The sequence below is a fragment of the Haemaphysalis longicornis genome, unplaced genomic scaffold, assembly GCF_048455015.1.
Source record: "Haemaphysalis longicornis isolate Haplotype H1 unplaced genomic scaffold, Haemaphysalis longicornis Haplotype H1 scaffold_8, whole genome shotgun sequence".
NCBI classification, from domain to species: Eukaryota; Metazoa; Arthropoda; class Arachnida; order Ixodida; family Ixodidae; genus Haemaphysalis; species Haemaphysalis longicornis.
The window spans coordinates 122,282,681-122,303,291 of record NW_027526445.1 but is presented as its reverse complement, the minus strand read 5'-3'; the positions used below and the strand labels follow the sequence as shown (position 1 = coordinate 122,303,291).

General features: G+C 49.1%; 1 protein-coding gene across 7 annotated transcripts in view; it reads right to left on the bottom strand.

Moving 5' to 3' along the window:
• Puf (ubiquitinyl hydrolase 1 puf) overlaps positions 1–20,611 on the bottom strand; it is a 107,360-nt gene that overhangs the window by 78,210 nt on the left and 8,539 nt on the right. For 4 of the 7 annotated variants that reach the window (XM_077680640.1, XM_077680642.1, XM_077680643.1 and 1 more), the window contains exons 6-19: positions 17,055–17,204; positions 16,447–16,514; positions 14,588–14,780; positions 13,584–13,721; positions 10,650–10,868; positions 10,172–10,301; positions 8,628–8,701; positions 6,369–6,539; positions 5,551–5,699; positions 2,121–2,457; positions 1,696–1,823; positions 1,510–1,599; positions 246–347; positions 70–152 (exon numbers count right to left, since the gene is read on the bottom strand). In XM_077680640.1, the coding sequence (XP_077536766.1) occupies positions 70–152; positions 246–347; positions 1,510–1,599; positions 1,696–1,823; positions 2,121–2,457; positions 5,551–5,699; positions 6,369–6,539; positions 8,628–8,701; positions 10,172–10,301; positions 10,650–10,868; positions 13,584–13,721; positions 14,588–14,780; positions 16,447–16,514; positions 17,055–17,204 (2,032 nt within the window). The remainder of the gene's footprint in view (positions 1–69; positions 153–245; positions 348–1,509; positions 1,600–1,695; positions 1,824–2,120; positions 2,458–5,550; positions 5,700–6,368; positions 6,540–8,627; positions 8,702–10,171; positions 10,302–10,649; positions 10,869–13,583; positions 13,722–14,587; positions 14,781–16,446; positions 16,515–17,054; positions 17,205–20,611) is intronic. The other 3 variants (XM_077680641.1, XM_077680645.1, XM_077680646.1) reach the window with 3 other exon arrangements.

Here is a 20,611-nt window from a genome sequence, read left to right as displayed (position 1 = left end):
GGTGAACCGTGTCGAGGCACTCGCGTTAGCCTCGTCTTGAGCAGGAACACCCCCCTCTGCCTCCCTTACCAAAGCTGTCGGGGGAGCCGGCTGCAGAGAAGATGCAGGACAGGAAGTGCAGCCGCACCTGGATCTGCTCCCTGTGCGTGTAGCTGGAAGGGGGAGGAGAAACAGCTCTCATGATTGCCTGCTGTGGCCGGAGGAGGTGGAGGAGGAGGACCGTAAATGCGACAGCGGCCGCTTACAGCTTGTGCGCAGGCGTGCCCCCAGGTTTCTTGCGGTTGCTCGTGTACCGCACCAGGTCGTCCAGGAAGAGCTGCATCATGTGGTGGTCCTTCTCTGCCCAGCTGGGTGACGAGGGGAAGAGGAAAAAATGCACTGACAATTACTACACTCCCTAATGCGAAATTTGTGCGCAGCACGAACTGCAGTCTTCTCAGTCACGGCGAATATCTGCTGCATCTCGGGAGGCAATCGCGTGATCAGCGAAGGCATGGCAGCACGCGCTACTGTATCGTTATCTCGCAGCACGTCGTCCCCGCCACCGGCAAGCACGTTGTTGCAAATAGTGTTTGAACCTCCTGTGCAAATGTCACGTGGTTCAAATGAGCCACGCACGAAGCAGTAGCATCTGGAAAAACCATGAGGGAGAGGCAGTGAGAGCGAGGCCGCCATAGCAGCGCATGCCGCCCTCCCCCTCACACTTTCGCCAGGTGCTCCGATGAGTCTCGTGTGGGCTCACCTCACCATATTCTAGCCTCCCCACATTTTCCTCTGCCGTTTCCCTCCTGCCTTCGCTCACTCGGTTACAACACCACCCAGTGGCCGTCGCCATCGCCGTTGCCAAACCCCAGTGGTGGCTGCCTAACTGCTTGCGCACTAAAACACTCCACCACGGATATTGACTGAACATACATGCACAGTACGCAAGGGCGATGACAAGTTTGGGGGCTTGCGCTAAAATACTGTTTCCAATGCCCTGCTTTACAAGCAGCAGATCGAAGCACGTGGCACGATAGGAAAAGTGAACTGACCGCGTCCACAAACTAGAACAGTAGCAATTAGTACCAACACTGCAACACTGCTAGCAGCTCCACTGGCACAGTTCCAGCTTTTAGCACTGCTTTCTATGAGTTAAATAACTGCAATTAGCTTGCTTGACAACTACTAATTCTAGCCCTGAGTGCAAACAATGCAGAGGTGCAAAGCCTCAGCAAAGCCTCAGCAAAATAGCCAGGTAAGATGCTCCTTCCAGGACCCACCTTGTAAAATAAACGCCCGCAACTCCAACAGAAAAGAATAAAAGGGGGAGAGAAAAAAAAGAGGCCTCTACAGAGCTGTGTGCTCGCAGCTACTCGAGTTTTGTAGAAACTGCTGCAGAAGGTTAAGCTGGGCCAGTCGGCAGCAGTTCGTCATAAGAGACCCCTCTGGAAGGCTGCCGGGACAATGGGTAGACTGACAGGTCGTCTACCCCTTGCAGTAAGCGTGGGAGGAGGGTGTGCTGCTCACAGGGTGACAGTGTGTGGGTCGGCCCCTTCCCTTGGCTGCTGGAAGGACGCCAGCAGCTTAGGTAGCAGCCGCAGGGACACCACCACAGATCTGCAATAGGAGAGGAGGAGGAGGCACCAGCACAGGGTTAGATAGGTGTCCCTGGTGAGTGAGACGGGGTGGCTCGGTAACACAGCGACCACTCACTTGCTCTTGGAAAGGTTGGCGAGGCAGCCCTTGATGAACTGGGTGCGCACCGACCGGTCCACGGACCAGCACACCAGGCTGCACAGGATCTTCTCCGCCTCCAGGGACAGCTCCTCACCCAGTTCCTCCTGCAAGGACAACACACTCAGCAAGGCTCGCACAGTGGAGAAAGGAACGGTTTCAATCGTTCCACACAAGGTGCCCCCTTCTGGTGGCTGTAGGCACTGAACACCTTCAAAGAGGTAAACCAGTGAAGCCGCTTCTTTTCTGTGTCACCACAAACGGCAGTGAAGAACACGCACGCAAGTAAGCAGTAGATGAGCAAGCTCCAGTCCCAATTCACAACAGCAAAGCGATGGAAGAGGCCTTCGGGGGGAAAAAAGCAACGAGTTGGCATTAGCAGAGAAGATGCTAAGTGCACTCACGATCTTGCCGTCCTGCAGCAGGTCCCACAGCAGCGTCTGCCCCGGCTGACACACGTTGCCCACGTCGATGGGGCTCATGGGGGCCGCCACATCCCTCATGGAGGACGAGGGGGGCACCTCCACCCCTACCCCTCCGTTGCTCCCCGGCTGGTGCTGGTGCTCCCCCTGGTGGTGGTGATGGTGGCCGGCGGCAGAGGAGGGCCACATGGGGTGGTGGTCCAGCAGCTCCCCGTCAAAGTCGGCCAGGTTCTTCTCCGACTGGTTGCTGGCCGCGTTGGAGTGCGAGCTTCCGCCCCCGTCCGGACTCGACGTGTCCCGGGGGGGCACCACCAGGCCACTGGGGAGGAAGAAGGGGTCGCGGAGAAAGCTGCCCTCTCTACACTCTCCACTCCTCATCCCTGGCCCCCTGGCGGTCTGTGTGTTTCAAAATATAGAGCTGCAAAACTCTCCAAAGGGACCATGTACCAGGGAATGATCCCCAATTTGCCCCCTAGTCTCAAAAACTACAAATCCAAATATGTTCCAAATTTTGGGGGTTAAATGCGCTGAAGCTATTCCTGGGCGATGAGACGCACAGCAGTGGAGGCTTTGAACTAATCCTGTCGGTCTGGGGATCTTTCGCGTGAACTGAAATCTCGACACACAGGTGTTTTCACTTTTCACAAGAGCTATGAATCAACCAGTCATCCACCGACAGAAAGCTGAACTAGCAGATGACAACAAATAAGTAGCCCCATAATAAATCACTTAAAAAGCGGTTGAGGTGTTCCAAAATTGCCCGCTTCTCACTGCTAAAAGAATTCTCAAGATGTGCGAAAATATTTGCAGACGTTTTTTACAACTGCAGCACGTTTGTTTTTTTTGCCCAACAGACATTGCGCCAATAGATGTATCTCCAGAGACAGACTTTTATGCTTTTACTGAAATGGGAGAAGGGGGGAGTCACTTTCCGAGGCAGAATTTTGCAACTGGTACGTGCTGAAGTTCAGAGCCCCAGCACAATGATACATTATATATTTTAACGCAAGCGCTACCGCCACATCCACTTCAGTGAATCCACGCAAGGATGTAAAGATGGAAAACCTGCCACTTTAATGCATAGCATTCTTTGCCCAGCACCCCCTAAGCCAGGACCATGTAACACCCTGCATTACCGCAAAAATTCGGATTTGGCGGAAGTTACACCTTTTATTATTATAATAGCGTAAAAGGAGATAATTGGTCAAACAGAATTTCGAAAAAGCAATAAAATAAGAAAAACTGAAAAATAACATTTTGACATCTGACAAAATCAAAAATATGCACCTTATTCATCTCCCCCCAAAACTGAAGAATAAACAAAAAGCCCACAAAAAATTGTTGCAAATATGAATAAAAAAAATTAGTGTATACAGACTAACTTTGGTGAAAATAACATAAACAGTACACCTTGCATCTTTGGAAAAAAAATCAACAATTAGCAAAGTAAAGGTACTTCATTGCTATAATGGTATAAATTTATACCCTGTCACAAGGGCACTTTCAATCGAGTCTGAAGCGAAGCACGATTGATTTTTCAAGCGCACTCGACGCACCACAGCTTTTACACGGCAGAAGTTGCACCGGCTGCACTCACGTACGCCAGATGGTGCTAAAAATGTACTTCACGGCCGGCGTCTGGTAGCTTTGCGTGGTCATAGTTATACAGAACTGTATAAATGCTACTGCCCGCTTATTTGGGTATTTGGGCAAAGTCATTTGATACAGTTTATGGAGTTAGTTGAAGTTGTCACCTTCTGTGCCATTACTCAGCGGGGACGCGAGTATCCCCACTTTTGTCCAATCGCGCTTGGAAACCTCGATCGCGCTTGGGAAACCAGGACTGAGTTCGAATGCGATCGGGCTCAATCGGAATCGAAACTACCGTGTAGCACCGGCCAATCCAGATTGAGCTCGATCCGGATCGACTCAATCGCAATTGAAAGTGCCCGTGAGACAGGGGTACAGTTGAACCCCTTTATAAGAGACACGTACCGGGGAGCAGTTTCTGTCTCTTATACGAGATGTCTCTTATAAGCAGGGTACCATGTTTTCACTTACTGATCAGACCCTAGTTCAATGTGGGCACCGCATAACTAAAATAAGCTCAAAAGAACGCTACAGCATGTTTCAAAAGATTCATTCTAATTATTGTTTGGTCCCAGAATTTATGAAACTGTGTTTGCTTCATGATTGTATTTACACTGTTTTTTACAACCGCTTCTACAAGCTTTTTTTCCTTTCCTTGTTTGTGGAAGATGAATCGTAGATGTTGAGTTCACAAGCCTGATGAATAGCCAGAGCGCACAGCTTCTTCCGCTGTGTGCTCCGGCTATTCATTGCGCTTGCAGGACTCAACGTCTGCAGTGCTTCTTGATTGGGAGCTACGCGAGTAGGAGAGCCCGCATGTGTGATCGCGCTCCATCCAATGAATGGCAGTAAGCTTCAACTACTTCTGTCAGTTGCATTTCCATTGGCAGGGCTTCTCACTGTTATTTCATAGCTGACTGAACCACTTTGTGTTTGCTGAAGTTATAATAAATAGCGACTGCACCTGTCTGTCGTCCACCTGTGTTTCCAGAATGGAAGCAACTGCAATTAGTGACTGATGGCACTGCATCTGAAGTTAAAATGTCTGTTACAAGCGAGATTGTTTATTAAACTTCAAGGATGACTTGTCCCTTATAACCAATTTTCTACATCCAATGTCTGTTATAAAAGAGGTCGATTTAATGGGAAAGATAGGGCAGCCAACCATGTGGGTGAATAGTGTCTCTTATACCCATTTGTCTCTTACATCAGTGTCTCTTATAACGAGGTTCAGCTGTATTACATCGCTGGCACAAAGAAACAAAAGAAAACTTAAAAATAATATAATACTGCGCCTTTCGCTACTCATAGCCATATCTGGCTGTAAAGAACTCGCACTCTAAACAAGCGGCATAAGAACACTATGCATTAGTCGACAATTCTCTGAATTTCTGGGGATTTTCTTAAACGAGCCTTCCTAAACAGTATACATAATGACAGACGAGCTCATCGCAAATTAAAGAAGTGGGATGAGGTTTAGCACACTGACATGGGTATTTTAAACTGTCCTGAATACGTTTGCAAAGCCCACGTATGTTGGCACATGACTAATGTTGCAATACTCTTGCCAACTGTCGGCTTCGACATGAACACTGAGCACACCATAATGCCTGGCAGGCTGCACTGCCGTGCGTGCGCCAATTATCCAATCAATTAACGAAAAAACTGTGGGAATTTCATAGAAAGTAGACAGATACAGTGAAAAGGTGAGACACAGGGGCCTTTGTGTCTCATCTTCTGGTTGTCCCTGTCTACTTTTGCCCTCAAGTGTGGAATACCAATCTAGGCCAATCCATCATATTACTAAGCTATGGGGACTCACCCAGCGCTCCTCTTGCCAACCAGGGCTGCTTCCAGTATTGGCGGTCTGGATGGGACGAGTCTCTCATCGTCAGTGCTCAGCTCCTCCTCAGTCTCCTCCTCTTCCTCTTCCTCCTCGCCAGCACTCATCCCGCTCTCCTCCTCATCTTCCTGCTCACATCCGAAACCATGACAGAAGTTTAACAACCGGCCATTAGAGAGGGACCCCCACAAAGAGAACCACCAGCCAAACTCAGTTACTGCTGTCGGCAGTAAAAAAGCTGGAAGGGGGGGGGGAGACATGCTGGACATCAAATAGAGTTTACACACAAATGAGCCAAGCACACACGTACAAAGCGTTTCACGGGGTCCGTTGGCCCATTTGCTTAATCTGCGCAGCTTGGGAAGCCCAATGGTCTCTCTCTGGTGGTTTATAGATGCGGTCCCCATCTTGCAAGCTGTACAACACAGTCCAAGACTTGCTGCATCACCCATCAAATGACTACTGAAGGAGTTGCATGCCCGTACAAGTGAAAAAGGCGCAGGCTGCTAACACATCTACTAATTCGGTGAAAACTGGGGAAAGTGAAGGAAGGCAGGGAAAGCTCAAACAGGAAAGACGAAAGACAGGGTTTGGGAAGGGGGGGATGGGAGTGGATGAAAAACAAGCCCGGTAGGTTCACGAAGCCAACGGCCACCGAGAAACAACAAACTCCGTGCCATTCCAGGAGACCGAGAAATAACGGGCAAGGCAAACGGGAGGTGAAGGAAAGAGAAGTGCTCCATGCAGTTCCGGCAGGAGGAGGGGGGGCGGGGCAGAGGGGCGGGGGAGCCACTCACGCGGGGCTCGCTGGCCAGCTGCCCAGCGACCCAGGGCTGCAGTGCCGCCATGCCCGGCACGGGCACCTGCGGGTGGTGGGCTGGGGAGCTTCCCTGGCTGTCTGAGGAGGACTCTACTGCCACCTGCAACGCCTCCGCCTCCCCCAGCACCGGGCCCTTGCTCCCAGACACCTGCGTGCCACCCGCCCGAGTCCACCCCGGGGGTCTTAGGTGGCTGCCGGGGCACGGCTACGACGACAGCCCCGTGGGGTTCTTACAACTCCCGTATGACTCCTGTATCAACTCCCGTATTAGAACTCTCATATCAACTCCCTGTATAACTCCCATATCAACTCCCCGTAAAACTCCCGTATGAGAACTCCTGTATCAACTCCCCATAGAACTCCCCTGCTAAAATTCCTGTATCAACTCCCTGTAAAATCGCATAACACTCAACTTGATGCAGTCAAAGACTGAGTGGATGTCTAAACTTTGGCAGCCTGCCCAATAATTTGCACATTTTGTCAAGGACTGGTCAGTGACACAAGACAATATTCTGAAGCAAAACTTTTCAGACTGCCCTAACCGTTCGAACCTATTGTTAGCCACCCACTGTCAGATGAATGAAATGGCTAACTGCATTAGCTGAAGCTCTGTACTGTTCTTGCACACACACATTTGCAAAGTAAAAAGCTCCCAAAGACTGTTTTCGCGATGACGAAGGATAGTCAGCTCACTGCCAGATCGGGCTACCATAAGAAGCTGCTATCTTGAAGTTATATTTGATAAACCCGATAAGGAGGGTTCCCCTCAAGCGCTCAAAAATTTCCCTATCTCAATAGGTCCGAACCGGGAGGAATACATAAAAAAAAAAAAAGAACAGGTCCCAGAAGCAGAGTTTCTGAGAAGCAAGATGTGTAGCTTATTGCAGTGCCACTCAGAAAGAACGAAAGACAGAAATGAGCAGGCAAGAACCAGAGGGGCCAAAGCTGTTCCAGAACTGTGATAATGAGTTCCAAACCTGCAAATGGCCTGGCAGACAACATTCGTGACACAAGCTTACCCACAACTTTTTCACCAGCAGTGGGTTGCCACTAAGCCAAGACCCAGACTACCTCGAAAGCATTTGCCAACTTAGCGGCTCTCGTGTTGTAGGTCCCCCTCTTAGTCCACAACAAAGAGGTCCCGTCAATCAACCCACGAAAGTGCTGTCAGGACTTTGCTACAGCAGCAGCGGTATAGGGAAGCAAAACACAAAGCTTCCAGCAAAAAAGAGAAAAAAAGAGGGTGGAATCAAAGCACACATCAGCACTTTTTATGGGTTGTGAATACAAAAGTATGAATGTCCAGTTCAACACCTGGGACTTCCTATTGCTTTGACCTGCGTTGTCAAAGGCACAGTAGTCTTGTTATTTTTTAAATTTTGTTTTGCATTCCACCTCAATGCTTTAGAATGTCTTTGATCCCTCTCATACGGGTTATGCCGCTGCTCTTCATGCCTCCGTGTAATGGCACAGTCAACGACGATGGCGAATTCTGCTACTTGTTCTTCTGTCCCTTCATCTGCAATGTACTGGCGCGGACGACCACCTCTTGCTACAATTGAATTTATGCTCGCGCTGTGAAGTTCCTCGTGCTACGGAATGCCTCGTGCTTTGGAATGCTCCTGAAGGAGCCATTGTTCTGTTACAGACAGCGGACGCCTGCTTCTGCATTCAACGGGCCACTTAAGGCTTTCAAGTAAAAGGCTCAATGCGACCAGAGTTTTTACAGATGTTTCGAAGCAGAGGTCATCTGAGACACCTCCCCAGCGCCGTCTTTGCTGCTGAAATGGCACCCAGCTGCCAAATTTTAATGGCAACAAAAAGGCAACTCAAGACTACAAGCCACTTGTATCATGAACAGAAATTTATTTTTTGACCGTTAGTGATTCATAGTGTTGCATAGACGTTCTTTTACGGTGGGCACTGCAGCAATGCTTTTTCTACCAAGATTACAAAAAAAAAAAAGAGAAAGCTACGTAATCACACATTTTGAATTACCATCGTGGTACCGCGCTTGAAGTAACCAAGCAGCTTCTGATGCATCCTCAAGGCCTTCTGCCAATAGGATCAGCGAAAGTTTTCCCTGTAATTCACGAAAGGCTACAACTACCAGGCAGGCGGATGAAGCTTCGGTCACCTGCATCTAACACATACCACAAAAGATGAGAAAAAAAAAAAAAAATTGGACGTAAGCCATCCAACTACACGCAGCCAGCCGTGAGCGGATGATACCCACCGGATGCTCGTCATCCTCTTCGTCCTCTTCCTCATCACTGGCGTCAGTGCCGTCGTTGCGGGCCTTCTTGGCTGCTGATGCAAGGAGGGGAATGCGATCACCAGCTGAGTCAGGATGTGGCAGCCCCAAACAGACAGAATTAAAACAGCTTACAATTTTTGTGCCAAAATTTTGTGGCCAAACAGTGCCTCACGACTGCATTTCTTACTTTCCCCATGACCGCAGAGCTGTACTTACGCTGATTCATCTTTAGTTTGGCCTGAACTGAGCCTAGCTAGAAGATAGCACGACAGCCCGTACCAAGTGTGGGAGTGCCAGCTGGATTCAACTCAAGTTGTTCCTTGCTTCCCACTCCCACAAGAACTAAGAATGTATCTATCTGTCTTTTTCTTACACATTACTTAATGTGACACTAAAGGCTGAATTATGCTTTAATTGAAAGACCACATCTTTCACAACTCTGTCAGCATTGATTCATCAACAAATTATGCATTGTTCAGAAAGAAACGACTAAAGCGCCACTTCTCACTCCCCCACTTCCTCCCCTTTTTTTGCAACGCAACCAAGCACATCCCAAGCCGAGCCAAGGCAGAGCTGCCACTTAGGAGAATGCGTTGGAAATACCCAAGCACCGAGCACATCAGTATGTAACGTTGTCAGCTCAAACGGTTGTGTGGCAGGTTGTGCTAGTGATTAGCGGCTTTTGCCATTTGTCCCACATACAGCTTCTCACGACTAGAAAGGATGACATCCGATGCGTTACAGCATTTTTATGATGGTTACCAGTTGATGTGCGGAGTTTTCAAAAACGTGCTCTGCAGAGGTTCCTACAACCGCTCACTTTACAGGTCCTAGTAACGCGAGTGGTACGTCCGTATTCACAGCACTGCAATTTATCAATACGGGCGCAACTTGTTTCCAAATTTCGCACTCCTTATATCAGCTGCCAACTACGGCAGAATTCTTCTGCTGCACCGATCGTGTCAGTGTAAGCGGGCAAGCTTGTGCCTTCTCCTAAAACCGAGAGACGTGATGCCACGTGACGTGACGGAAAATGTCACCACTGTTGACACTGGCTTGTCACTGCTGAACGTGCTCCAACAGTGCCAGCAGGCATGGCATTAGAAAATAGTGAATAAATGAATGATGAATATATTTTATTATAAAGTAGGCACGAAGCACTTTGGGGGATGGAAATCATAAAATTTGACTGTGCTGCAATCTCCCGCGCCTAGCAGAAGAGTGGTAACACTGTGCCGATTGGGAAACCATGGAATGCAGCATAGCGTCAGATAATTGAAAAACGTGCCAACAACAACACCACTCTTGTTGTTCAAATAAAGTAGAAGAGGCCAATTAACCGTTTTGAATTGAAATATAAACTTTACGGCAACAACGGCTTCAAAGGTAAGTCTGGGGCAAACTGGGTATGAATTATCGTGCAAACGAAAACAAGACATTCCATTCACATTCAGAGCACCGAACACACCTTGCACCACGCCCCAAAAACGTACGAGACTGGGGGAAGTTGACCCTTGGCTCACCTTTGTGTGATCTCACTGCGTGTGACTTGGCAGCCGTGAGCGGCCCGAAGGGCGACACACGACCACCCCGCAACGCTTTCCCACTGCTCGCCCACATGTGCTTGGTCAGCGCCGAGGCCAGCAGCAGGGTCTGCACAATGACGACAAACAAGTGGGTTTACATCGTACCACGAACCATAAAAAGAAAACACAGCACGAGTACTCAAGCTTCGGCCCACCCCTTTCCACTACTTTGTTTAGTATAAATAACATTAGGCAGTCTTGATTATTCAGAAAATAACCCCACGGCAACTGGCTGGCCGCGGCAAGGGACGAAATTCTGGCCGAGCTAATTGTGCGGGCCTTCCGTAAGTGCAGCATCTCAAACGCGTTGGATGGAAGTGAGGCTCGAAGAGAAACCGGACAACATTTGTGTTGCTGCAACATTTGTAACCTCCAAGTGCTCGCACAATCGCCGCTCATTGGTAACCGGCACTACCTGCTCGCTGTGCTCCCGGGGGGGCATGGCGCAGAGGCGGCCGTACAGGTGCCGGGCGGGCCGGGTGCGCAGGTTGCGGATGAGGGGCGGCAGCAGCTCCAGCACCTGCCGGCCGCAGTGCTTCAGCTGGCTGGCCGCCCACACCGTGTCCAGGTGCGCCGTCGTCAGCAGGTTCTCCGACGCCAGCAGCCCCAGGATCAGGTGGCTCTGCTTGATCACCTGAAACGCCGAGGGGGGGGGGGGGGCACAACAGCAACGGTTAACTCTTTCAGGGTCACGGACGTAGATGTACATCCTCTGCAAACACCTTTAAAATGGTCAATAACGTACATGTACGTCATCGCTTGTATGTTTAAAAAGCGCGCCTTTTTCACCAACATCTCTTGCTTGGCATGTGCTGCCACACTGTGGAAATACGTCAAATTATTTTCTTGCGCCGATGGCTCGAATTTTATTTTTTTAATGATTTACTTCAGCGGCGCGCCGGCTATCGCTTGCACATCCGGTAACAAGGGGGCGCGCTGGGTATCACCCATCTAAGGGCCCTTACGCCTACCCGGTGCCTCTCGCTTCTTGCGCCTGCCACTGACCAAGGGCGCCTGCGAAACTGATGAGGCTCTTTTCTCCTTTTTTGTATTTTTTAGGAACGGTGTGCTGTCTATCGCTCGCGCATCCGGCCGTGCGCGCGGGCACAGTGGCTGGTTTTGGTATCGTCCTCCAGGCGCTTCCCGCTTTTTGCACCCGTGAAACTGATGTCTATCTGATTTTGATTCACTCAAAAGGTGCTGGCTTGTTACTCTCTCGTTTTTATTTAGAATTTTTCTTGTGTTACTCATGAATAAACCACATGCATGTAACAACACAAACGATTTTTTTGTCACTTTATGGTCACCCTAAAAAAATTATGATAATTTTTCTCGAAATAGATTCATCCGAAGAATTTAAATCAGCAATAAAAAAATCGACCCTGGGGGGTCACATTTGACGATAAAATTCGACCCTCAAAGGGTTAAGCATCCCACCAGCCTCCTCAATGATAAGCGCTCACCTACATTAATAACACCTCATTTTGTTCTACAGTTCAACCTCGTTATAACGAAATTGAAGGGGCGCCGCGATTTGCTCGTTATAGCCGTAGCCGATATTTACTGCAAATATTATGCATTGTAGTTACCTAAAACAAAAAGCCGGCGAAATAGCATCTTGCTGCATGGCGATAGTCAGTAAAATAAACACATTCCGGAGGTAAAAAGGAAAAGTCACGAACCTACTTTATTGCAGTTCAAAACTCGTATTTCAAACAGACTTGGCTACGAAGAAGTCCGTAATTGGACGTTGATGCACCTTCCTGATGCTAGTGATGGCTCCCTCAGCTGCGGCCGCAACGTTCACACCATCTTCGCCGCCCTCATGCCGCCGAAGTAGCGACGCAGCACGTCCACCGCATCTAGTGCCTCCGACGCCGTCCTTAGCGCTTCTTTTCAAGCCATGTGCAACAGCGCTGACGATGGACTCTCGGTTGCTCACGATGGTGGACAGCATACTCGTCCACACGTCAGTCTCTTGCCACCTTACCACGGAGTGCGCCTTACCTTCCTTCGCGCCCGATGCGACGGCTTTTATCATAGTCGTCTTCTGTTCAAGCGTGATAGTCTTTCGCTTTCGCTTTCGCTTCCCGCCTGTCGCACTCGCGTTGTTGGAACCACGCCGGCAGTACGATAAAAGATAAGGCTGAAGACTGCCAAAACCCACGCACACACAACTACGCAGCCATGCAGCGACGTCGGCGATATGAACAGGGGAGGAGGGGGGGAGGGAGAGAGAGAGAGGAAGGCGACGCAACCGCGCGCGCCGTGTGCATTGGGGTTCTTCTCGGGCTCACCGCGGATAGTCCGCGGATTCCCCGAAGCCATAGGGATACGTGGGAAAATCGAACGTCGGACTGCTCCTCGGGGAGCCCGCGGCAAGTCCGACACTGTAAATCGAAGGGCCCCATTATTGTCTGCATGCCGTGCGCAGCGAGAGGAGGGTGGGGGTTTCGCGGGCGCAGCGTCCGCATGGCGCGCCAGCCAGCTTCGCGCGTGGCGGGAGTTTTGAACTGCTAATACAGTTGCCGCGTCACGCACTGTCTCAAATCCGCGCTGCGCACTGTTGTAAAATTAGCTCAAAATTTGATTTCCCAATGAAATTTGTTCGTTATATCCCGTAACGGGGAAATTTTACCTCGTTAAAACGAGGTTTTAAATACATTGGTTTCTATGGGGACTTTCAAGGGGAATTACGATTTGCTCGTTATATCCATTATTTCGTTATAGCCCGTCTCGTTATAACGAGGTTTAACTGTATTCACATTTGCCCGCAATGTCGACAAACCCACTCAGACAGGTGTCCTCAGGAGCTCACGGCTGGTTCCCCAATTCCTCATTGGGTGCCATGCCTTCAATCGAATTGAATTGAATCATATTGAATTGAATCGAAATGAATCAAATTGAGCATCGGCATTCAATTGGATGCCGGCCCTCTGGCATTCCCAACCCATGAGAAGGGCTTTGGATGTCCTCCAAATTTTTTTCATACCTACTCTGGCACCAAAAATCCTGGATGCAACCCACAAGCTCAGGACTTGACGCAGCATTTGTAGGCTGTCATTACAGTTGGCTCTACACAGCACTCACAAATGCACAGTTAGCACAAAAGCCCCAAGGAAAGTGACCAACCTCAATTCAACCACACAATATGTTTTGAGTCTGGCTCCCAAAAAACGATCTCAGGCAGCAGTCCATCTGTCTTGATAATACAACTCACACACACATCTCCGAGCGATAGAGTTTTCTGCACGTACGTCACTTGCTCCCTTTATCATCTCTCACTGTTTTCGGCCCAGACCCTTGGCATTCCTCGAGTAGAAAACAAAGTCGAGGGAGTGTAGCCCACCTCGACGTGCAGGTTGGGTCCGAAGATGCGCTCCACGATCTGGTACTCCACCAACCAGGTGGCCAGGGCCCTTGCCATGGTCTGGGCGCCCCCCACACTCTCACTGTGGCACAGCTCATTCAGCATGCTGATGTGGCTCTGTCGAGGGGAAGAGGAAAAACGTATGCACTGCGTGAGCACCCGTACACAAAAATGCACCTATAATCCCTTGCAGCTAAATGCAGGTTGACTTACAATGGCACAATAATGCCACTATACCCTGCAATTGTCACACCTCGGCTGCCATAAGAAAAGCAAGCTACCCAAATACTCGAAAAACAAGCTACACCCCCAATCATTTCTGATCCCGGCTCACTTCACTTCAACTAAATGGATGTCAAAAGTAGGCTACGTGAAAAATCGAACGTTTATTTTGGCCTCCGAGGAAGTGAGAAATTTGAAACTTTGTATGGCACTGTTAGAGGAAGTTGGAGTTCTGTGCTTGCTTTTGCGGCAGTTTCACAATGATTGTACCCGTAAAAAGGTGTAGGCTGGACATAATCCTCCAGCATGCCCAAAACCTTGATAAATTAGCTGCCTTGTCTCGAGCTTTCCATTTAGCCAAAGCAAAGTACTCTTTCTCTCTCTCCCCCTCCCTCCCTCCTTCCTTTCTGATGCCAGTGACTCAGTAAATGCAAATACGAGATGCTGTGGCGAGGCATTTCCCGTGCAAGCAGTCTAAAAAGCTTCTGGTGACCGTACGCCCTGCAAGGCCTATCTCCCTGTTCACCTGAGATTTACCACCCATTCTCGGTGGGCCATCTTTCACGAGGCCGTACAGTGCATATCAAATCAGCCAGATACGACCCCTTCCCTAGCTAAGCACGGGAGAGTCAAGCTGGTTTAACAACTTTCATCGATAGTAACGCAGTGAATGCCCCAGAGCCCAGCAGAGCACGCCAGCCAAATATGAGTATCGAAGGGGAGACGAAAGGAAGAGAGGAGGAGGAGAGAAGCGCGCTCACGTTGATCTGCGCGATGCCCGACAGGCGCATGGTGAGGGTGGGTGAGACGAAGCACTTGAAGGCCAGCTCGAGCCCCTCGCGGTCCAGGGCCAGGTGCACGTCCAGCGGGTCCTTCACCGCCCCCAGCATCAGCTCAAACAGGCTGCGGCTGGCGGGGCCTCGCAGTTCACCCTCGCACCGGCTGCACAGGTACCTTGGAGGAGGGGAGAAAGGGTCGCAACCACTGAGGGCCAGGCAGGTCACACACACCTGATTCTGATTCATCAGAGTCATTCCCAGTAGCTTCACTAGAAAATGCAAAACTGATGGAAGGGGGGCAGAAGGTAAGATATGTTTTCAGTCGTTTATATGCAGTTGAACCTCCTTACAACAAACACTGATATAGCGAATTATCGGCTATAGCGAACTAAATACAAAGCTTGGTTGGTCATACTTCATTTCAATGACACTTATTCTTTTAAAACAAAACTGAAACCGTGAGAGCCGCGTGCAATATCGGATACAACGAAGGCATACTTAACAAGTTGCCTGAGAAGCTACTTGAAAAACTCCTGGTGTCTAAAACTGCAGAAGTAGAAAAGGGCCCCTTGTTCGTCCATACTATGAAAAACTTCATCCTTGCTCAGTGCTGCGAATAGCTACCGGACCTCAAAAAATAAGTATGCAGGCCTGTTTTGTCAAACTATCTATGTTATGTAGTAGTTTCCCGCTTCATGTTCTGGTTCATTGAGCTTGAAATGCCACAAGGAGAAAGGCATTCCTGCTCCCTTCATCTCTCACTGTTTTCAGCATGTTCGGCATAGTATGTTCGAAGCTTAAAATAATGTGTTTCTGTATCAAGGATTGTTGTGGGAGCCAGATTAAAGATTAAGGTTTCAGTCGATTCTGAACTCTACTGTTACAACGAATATCGGATATAACGAACTAAATTACTGTCCCAATACTACTTTGTTACAACGAGGTTAAACTGTGCCAGGCAATAAACAGGACTGGAGCCACCTACCTTCCCAGGCCAACCGCTGCCAGTGAAGAACCCTTGAAGCTCCAAAGAACTTCAGTTGAAACTGTTTTCGCTGGCATCATCTAATCATATGTAACACCAACCACACTGCTTTCGCTGCATTCCCTGGGTAACTTTACCCCCCTCCCCTCTGTAAAGCCTCTGGCCTTGAGGGTAAAACAAATGAAATGGGTGAAAAAGTATAGGGACACCTGACAGAGCTTAGAAAACAACAATTTTTCGAAAGACTGCTCTTGAGAAATACAAAAAAGTGTGAACGTCCTTACAGAAGTAACCTGACTAAAAGCAAAGAATAAAATTTGTGCGGGATACCATACAGTGTGACCGACCCCCATAACCTAGCTCTCACTGCAGCCTCGAAACACACAAGAGATGCCCAAGGCATTTAGCTCACTCTGTCAGGACAGAAATGTGGTACTGTTCTCAAAAGGGCTGGCAACACACTAGCTCGCGAACTTCCCGAAGTTACTCTTCCAACTTTCCTGTTTCGCTGCATGTGTTAATTAAGGGGGCGTAGTTTCTTCATACTTAACCTAAACTGAAGAACATTCACCCAACTAGCTTGACAATCGCAGCGTTTTGCAAAAAAACCCTTTACAGTGCCTTTCTGCGATTTACAGAGCTGCTTCTCCTACGGTGCTAACTGAGCTTGCCAGTTAATTAAGTCTGCCCAAGGCATAGTGCACGGGGTAGTGTGCCGTTATGCGCTGCCTTTTTTGTGTGTTGCTTTTGTTTTTCTACCGACAATGTTCATGTTCTCCCGTGGCAGTGCAAGCCAGAGTTCTGAGCCAAGTTTGTGAAGGTCTTTTGCACTAAGAACAACGCATTGAACACTCACTTAATGACTGAGGACCGTAGGGGAACGAGGTGCTGGACGATGCAAGGCAGGTTCATCCAGAGCTTCAACTGTGTAGAACGAAAAGGGGGAAAAAGATAAAATAATAAAATATGATGATGCACACACAGAAAGGTAGAGAGTAGGTCCTAGGCAAGCAACCAGCTAGCATCAAACGTAGCCCTCATTTCTGTACAATTACTTTTCTTTTTCTCTTTGCAAAAACTCTGTTAGTGGGCTAATTAATGTGCTTTCTGGTTCGCAACATGCACCCAACTTGAGTGATCAGAAAACAGACAAACATTCGATCCCTTAAAAGTTATGTGCGGAAGCTTTAAGCAAAAACGATATGTGACAGGAGATATAGCACTCAGCTTGCGACCAACAATTTGAAGAAGAAGAAGAAAAAAAAAAAAGAGTAACAGAAGCCTTTGGCATAGGAGTGCCAGGTGTCACTACCCCTCCAACCCGCCTACTGCCGTCGTAGAGCCCCCAACCACACACGACATCTACAATTCCTTCTTCGCAGATAGTACTTCCCCCCGGCTACGGCACGAGCTCGGCATGGCTTCCAGTGGCTCGCAGCCTCTCTTCCCAGCCCTCCCACTCACGTTGGAGACGAGGGAGACGAGCGCGTGGGCGAGGCCGATGGGCAGCCTCTGGGGCGGCACGTCGTTGAAGCAGCCCTGCAGCATGGCCAGGCCCCCCTGGCCGCAGAAGTAGGTCACGTTGCGCAGAAGGTGCACCGGGATGTCCAGGTCCTGCAGCACAGTCCGCCCCCGTACCACCCCCATAAGTGGAGATCTCGCGGCGGCAACAATTGGGGGACAACACTTCACACCCCGTCTCATCCCTCTCTCTCTCACGCATTCTCCATGAGTCTATAGCTGCTGTACTCGGGTACAAGGTGAGAACGACAGTAGCTCATGCAGTGCACTGCTCTGCAGAAGCAACAGGCCCGGATGTTTTGAAAGGAGACTGCGCTTAATGCCTGACATCGTCTGCTTTTTCTCTCTCCTAGTTTGTTATCGCTGCAGTAGTTTACAAGCAGACTTAGCCTGAAAAATTATGGAAACAGCTCTCGTCCCATTCAAAATAGTCACAGTAATGCACTTTTTTATGCTGCACGAAGAAACAGCCGGCCGCAGTGATGAGACGCAGAGGCAAGTTCCGTTGTGGTTCTTAAGTTGTGCCCGAGTACAGTATGAATTTATGAGCCTGGTGGGTACCAAGCAAATGTTCCTAAATGTCTTTGCAGCCCTGGCCAGCTATCTGGTTGGTATGCGACCGATGTCGCGATCGACTGTTTGCGCTCTTGTGATGCAACAACTATGCTGCTGTTCTTTAGGAGAGTGTACAACTTTGTTTATACACCAGCCGGACACATGCAGTGACAAAGAACACACATCCCGCTCAGTCAAATACTTGCATGTGGTGCACCTTCTTACCCAGGAGTGCTGAAAAGTGCAAAACAAAGCGTGTCGGCCAGTGCCACCGCCTTCGTCAGCTACCCATGCAAGACGTTACACAACCCGACGAGCGGAAACCTCACTCAATACTTGCGCGTTCCAGCCTTCTTACCCAGTCGTCCTGAAAAACACGAAACGAGTTTACGTCAGTCCACGCGACGGTGCCGCTAACACAGAGCCCATCGGCTGCCCGCACAAGGCGTAGTATACATGCCGGTTTGCGTGAACCTTGCCCGGTACTTGCGTGCTAGGTCTTACCGAAATGTCCTGAAAAGCATGAAACAAATGAGTCGGAGCTTGAACAACCCCAAGCAACCACGGACATCCTTGGGACGTCCGAAATACAGCCGAACATCCAAGGCCCAGTTTGGACGGCCACTGTACATCCATGTTTGGACATACATTTTCGGACGTACAGTGAACGTCCAGAAACGGATGTACAAGACTGAATGACATCCGCCAACGGACGTAAAAAGTAACTGAAGCTTTAAATAATGGCGTAAATTGAATATAAAAGCAACAACGGAAAAGCTACTGTGCTTTATCCTTAAAAAGATTTTGTACATCAACACCCTCGCTTGTAGGTTGCAAGTTACATGTGCATATTTCTAATATTAAGCCTAATTTTTAAAATTTTTTGAAGCACTTGACCAACTGCAACGACGATCTCTTTGGGGAAGGATATATAAGAATTGAGAACCGCTAACGAAACATGTGAAGCAAGTTCCCTGTGTTCATGCATGCGGTCTGCCCGGTAGTGCGTTAGCCTTGCGTGGTGTACTATTCATTGTAGGAACATTAGCTTCTTGTTATGTGATTCTGGAAATTTTTACTGAACATCCAAATACAGCCAATTTCGGACGTACGACTGGAACGTAAGGAAGTGTTAAAACCGGACGTCCCATGGACGTACATGTCAGCTAGAGCCGGAATGGACGTGCGGTGTGCGGCCGACGGACGTCCGGTGGTTGCTTGGGACGATGTCTACAAATTAACTACCCCCAAGGAAACACTGAAGAGACAGACAGCAAGCGTGAAACCTTAGCTTGAAGGGACCCTGCAACACTTTTTTCGACTTTCTTTTTATATCCTAAATGCTCTCAGAATGTCACGAACAAAGACATCCAGAGCTTGGATTAAGGGGTCGCAAAGTACCTCAGCCAGAAATTACTTCTCTATGCTTATCAGGTAACTTATAAACTTGCTCAAAAGATTTCTCTTTCTTTCCCAGTCTTGGTGTTCTTCGAGCACTCAAGTTGCATCATTAGAGCAATGCAGGGGCTATTGGACGGCTTCCTTTCAGTTGTTGAAATAAACACCTTCGGTACCCACTTAAGAAAGAAAATGCCACAAATGCAAGCGGAAACAGAAGGTGCACCATCTGCCGTAACAAACAAATCACACAGCAATGCTCTGGACTGGCAATAACTGTAGCTTTCGCAGAACTTCCAGACGTGAAGGAAAGAGTGAAAGCGCTTAACGGCAGTGCTGCAGAGTACATTTAAAGGCCAACGGCAACAAAAATTTACCTGCCCCGAATTATGCTTCAACGTGTGCTACGCACCACTAAAGTCTCTTGTGGCCCAATTTTAAACTCCACAAACGCGCAGTTTTTTTACTAGAACCGCTTAAAAACACGCCACTTCAGCTGATGCAGCACCTAGTGGAGCGTCGCAGTAGCCCTTTTATGTGCGGCCTCACGCGAGTGAGCAGTGTAATTCGTGCCTCTTGCATGAATAATTTCTTTCATGCATTTCCGTAATGCAAGAAGCTGAAGAAGCTCTGTGTTGCCGAGACATAAAGAGCAAATTCGAAGAGTGCCGGGGCCGGCCTACGCGAGGCAATACACCGTCGGCGAGCGAGTAAGGCAGTTGCACAACAGCCGATTTCGCGGTCGCGACGGCGGCAGCAGGCTCTCCGTCGACTCGACGAGCACGCGAGATGCGTGTACGCCTACGCGAGGCAACAGGCTGTTGGTGCCAGTGGTCGGTGCGCGAACGACTACGGACTATGGCAGCTGTGCGGTACACTGCAAGCTCGTGGCCAGGAGTCTCTACGAGTGTGCAATACGCAGAACAGCTGGCCCGAGACGATATGCTGTTGTCGCGGCCGGTCAGGGCGTGAACGAGTATGGCAGCTAGCTGTGCGGCCCACTTCACCATCGCGGCCGGTCGACTCTTCGAGAGCGCAAGTGGCACGAGTATGGCCGATGCGAGGTGATATGCTGTTGTCACTGTTACAGCGTTTGTCGGGGCATGAACAAGTACGGAACGCGGCACAGAATCGATTCAGTTCAAACATTTTCGTCCAAAAAACAAACAAATACTAGCCGCTGTTGGCAACATTTGCACTAGCCGCTGTTGGCTATTGGCAACAATTTTGTAGGTCGCAACTTTTAAGGTAATACTACCGGAAAATAGTGCATTTAAGGAGCCAAAAATTTCGTTGCAGTTGGCCTTTAACATCGCAATAACAAGCGTTCAGTGGAGACAGTTCCTTTAAAAGGTGGCAAAGGTCACAAGCATAAAAGGATGGCTCCTGAACTCGTCAACCCCAGAACCCAGCTGTTACAAAGTTGCTTGGAAGAGAGTACGCCACGTGGTTCAAAAGTGACAAAAAACATACCTAGTAGCTGTAGTGGACGCTTATTCAACTCATGTTACAATGATTACTGCCAAGAAACGTCTTTTTGCGGGCTG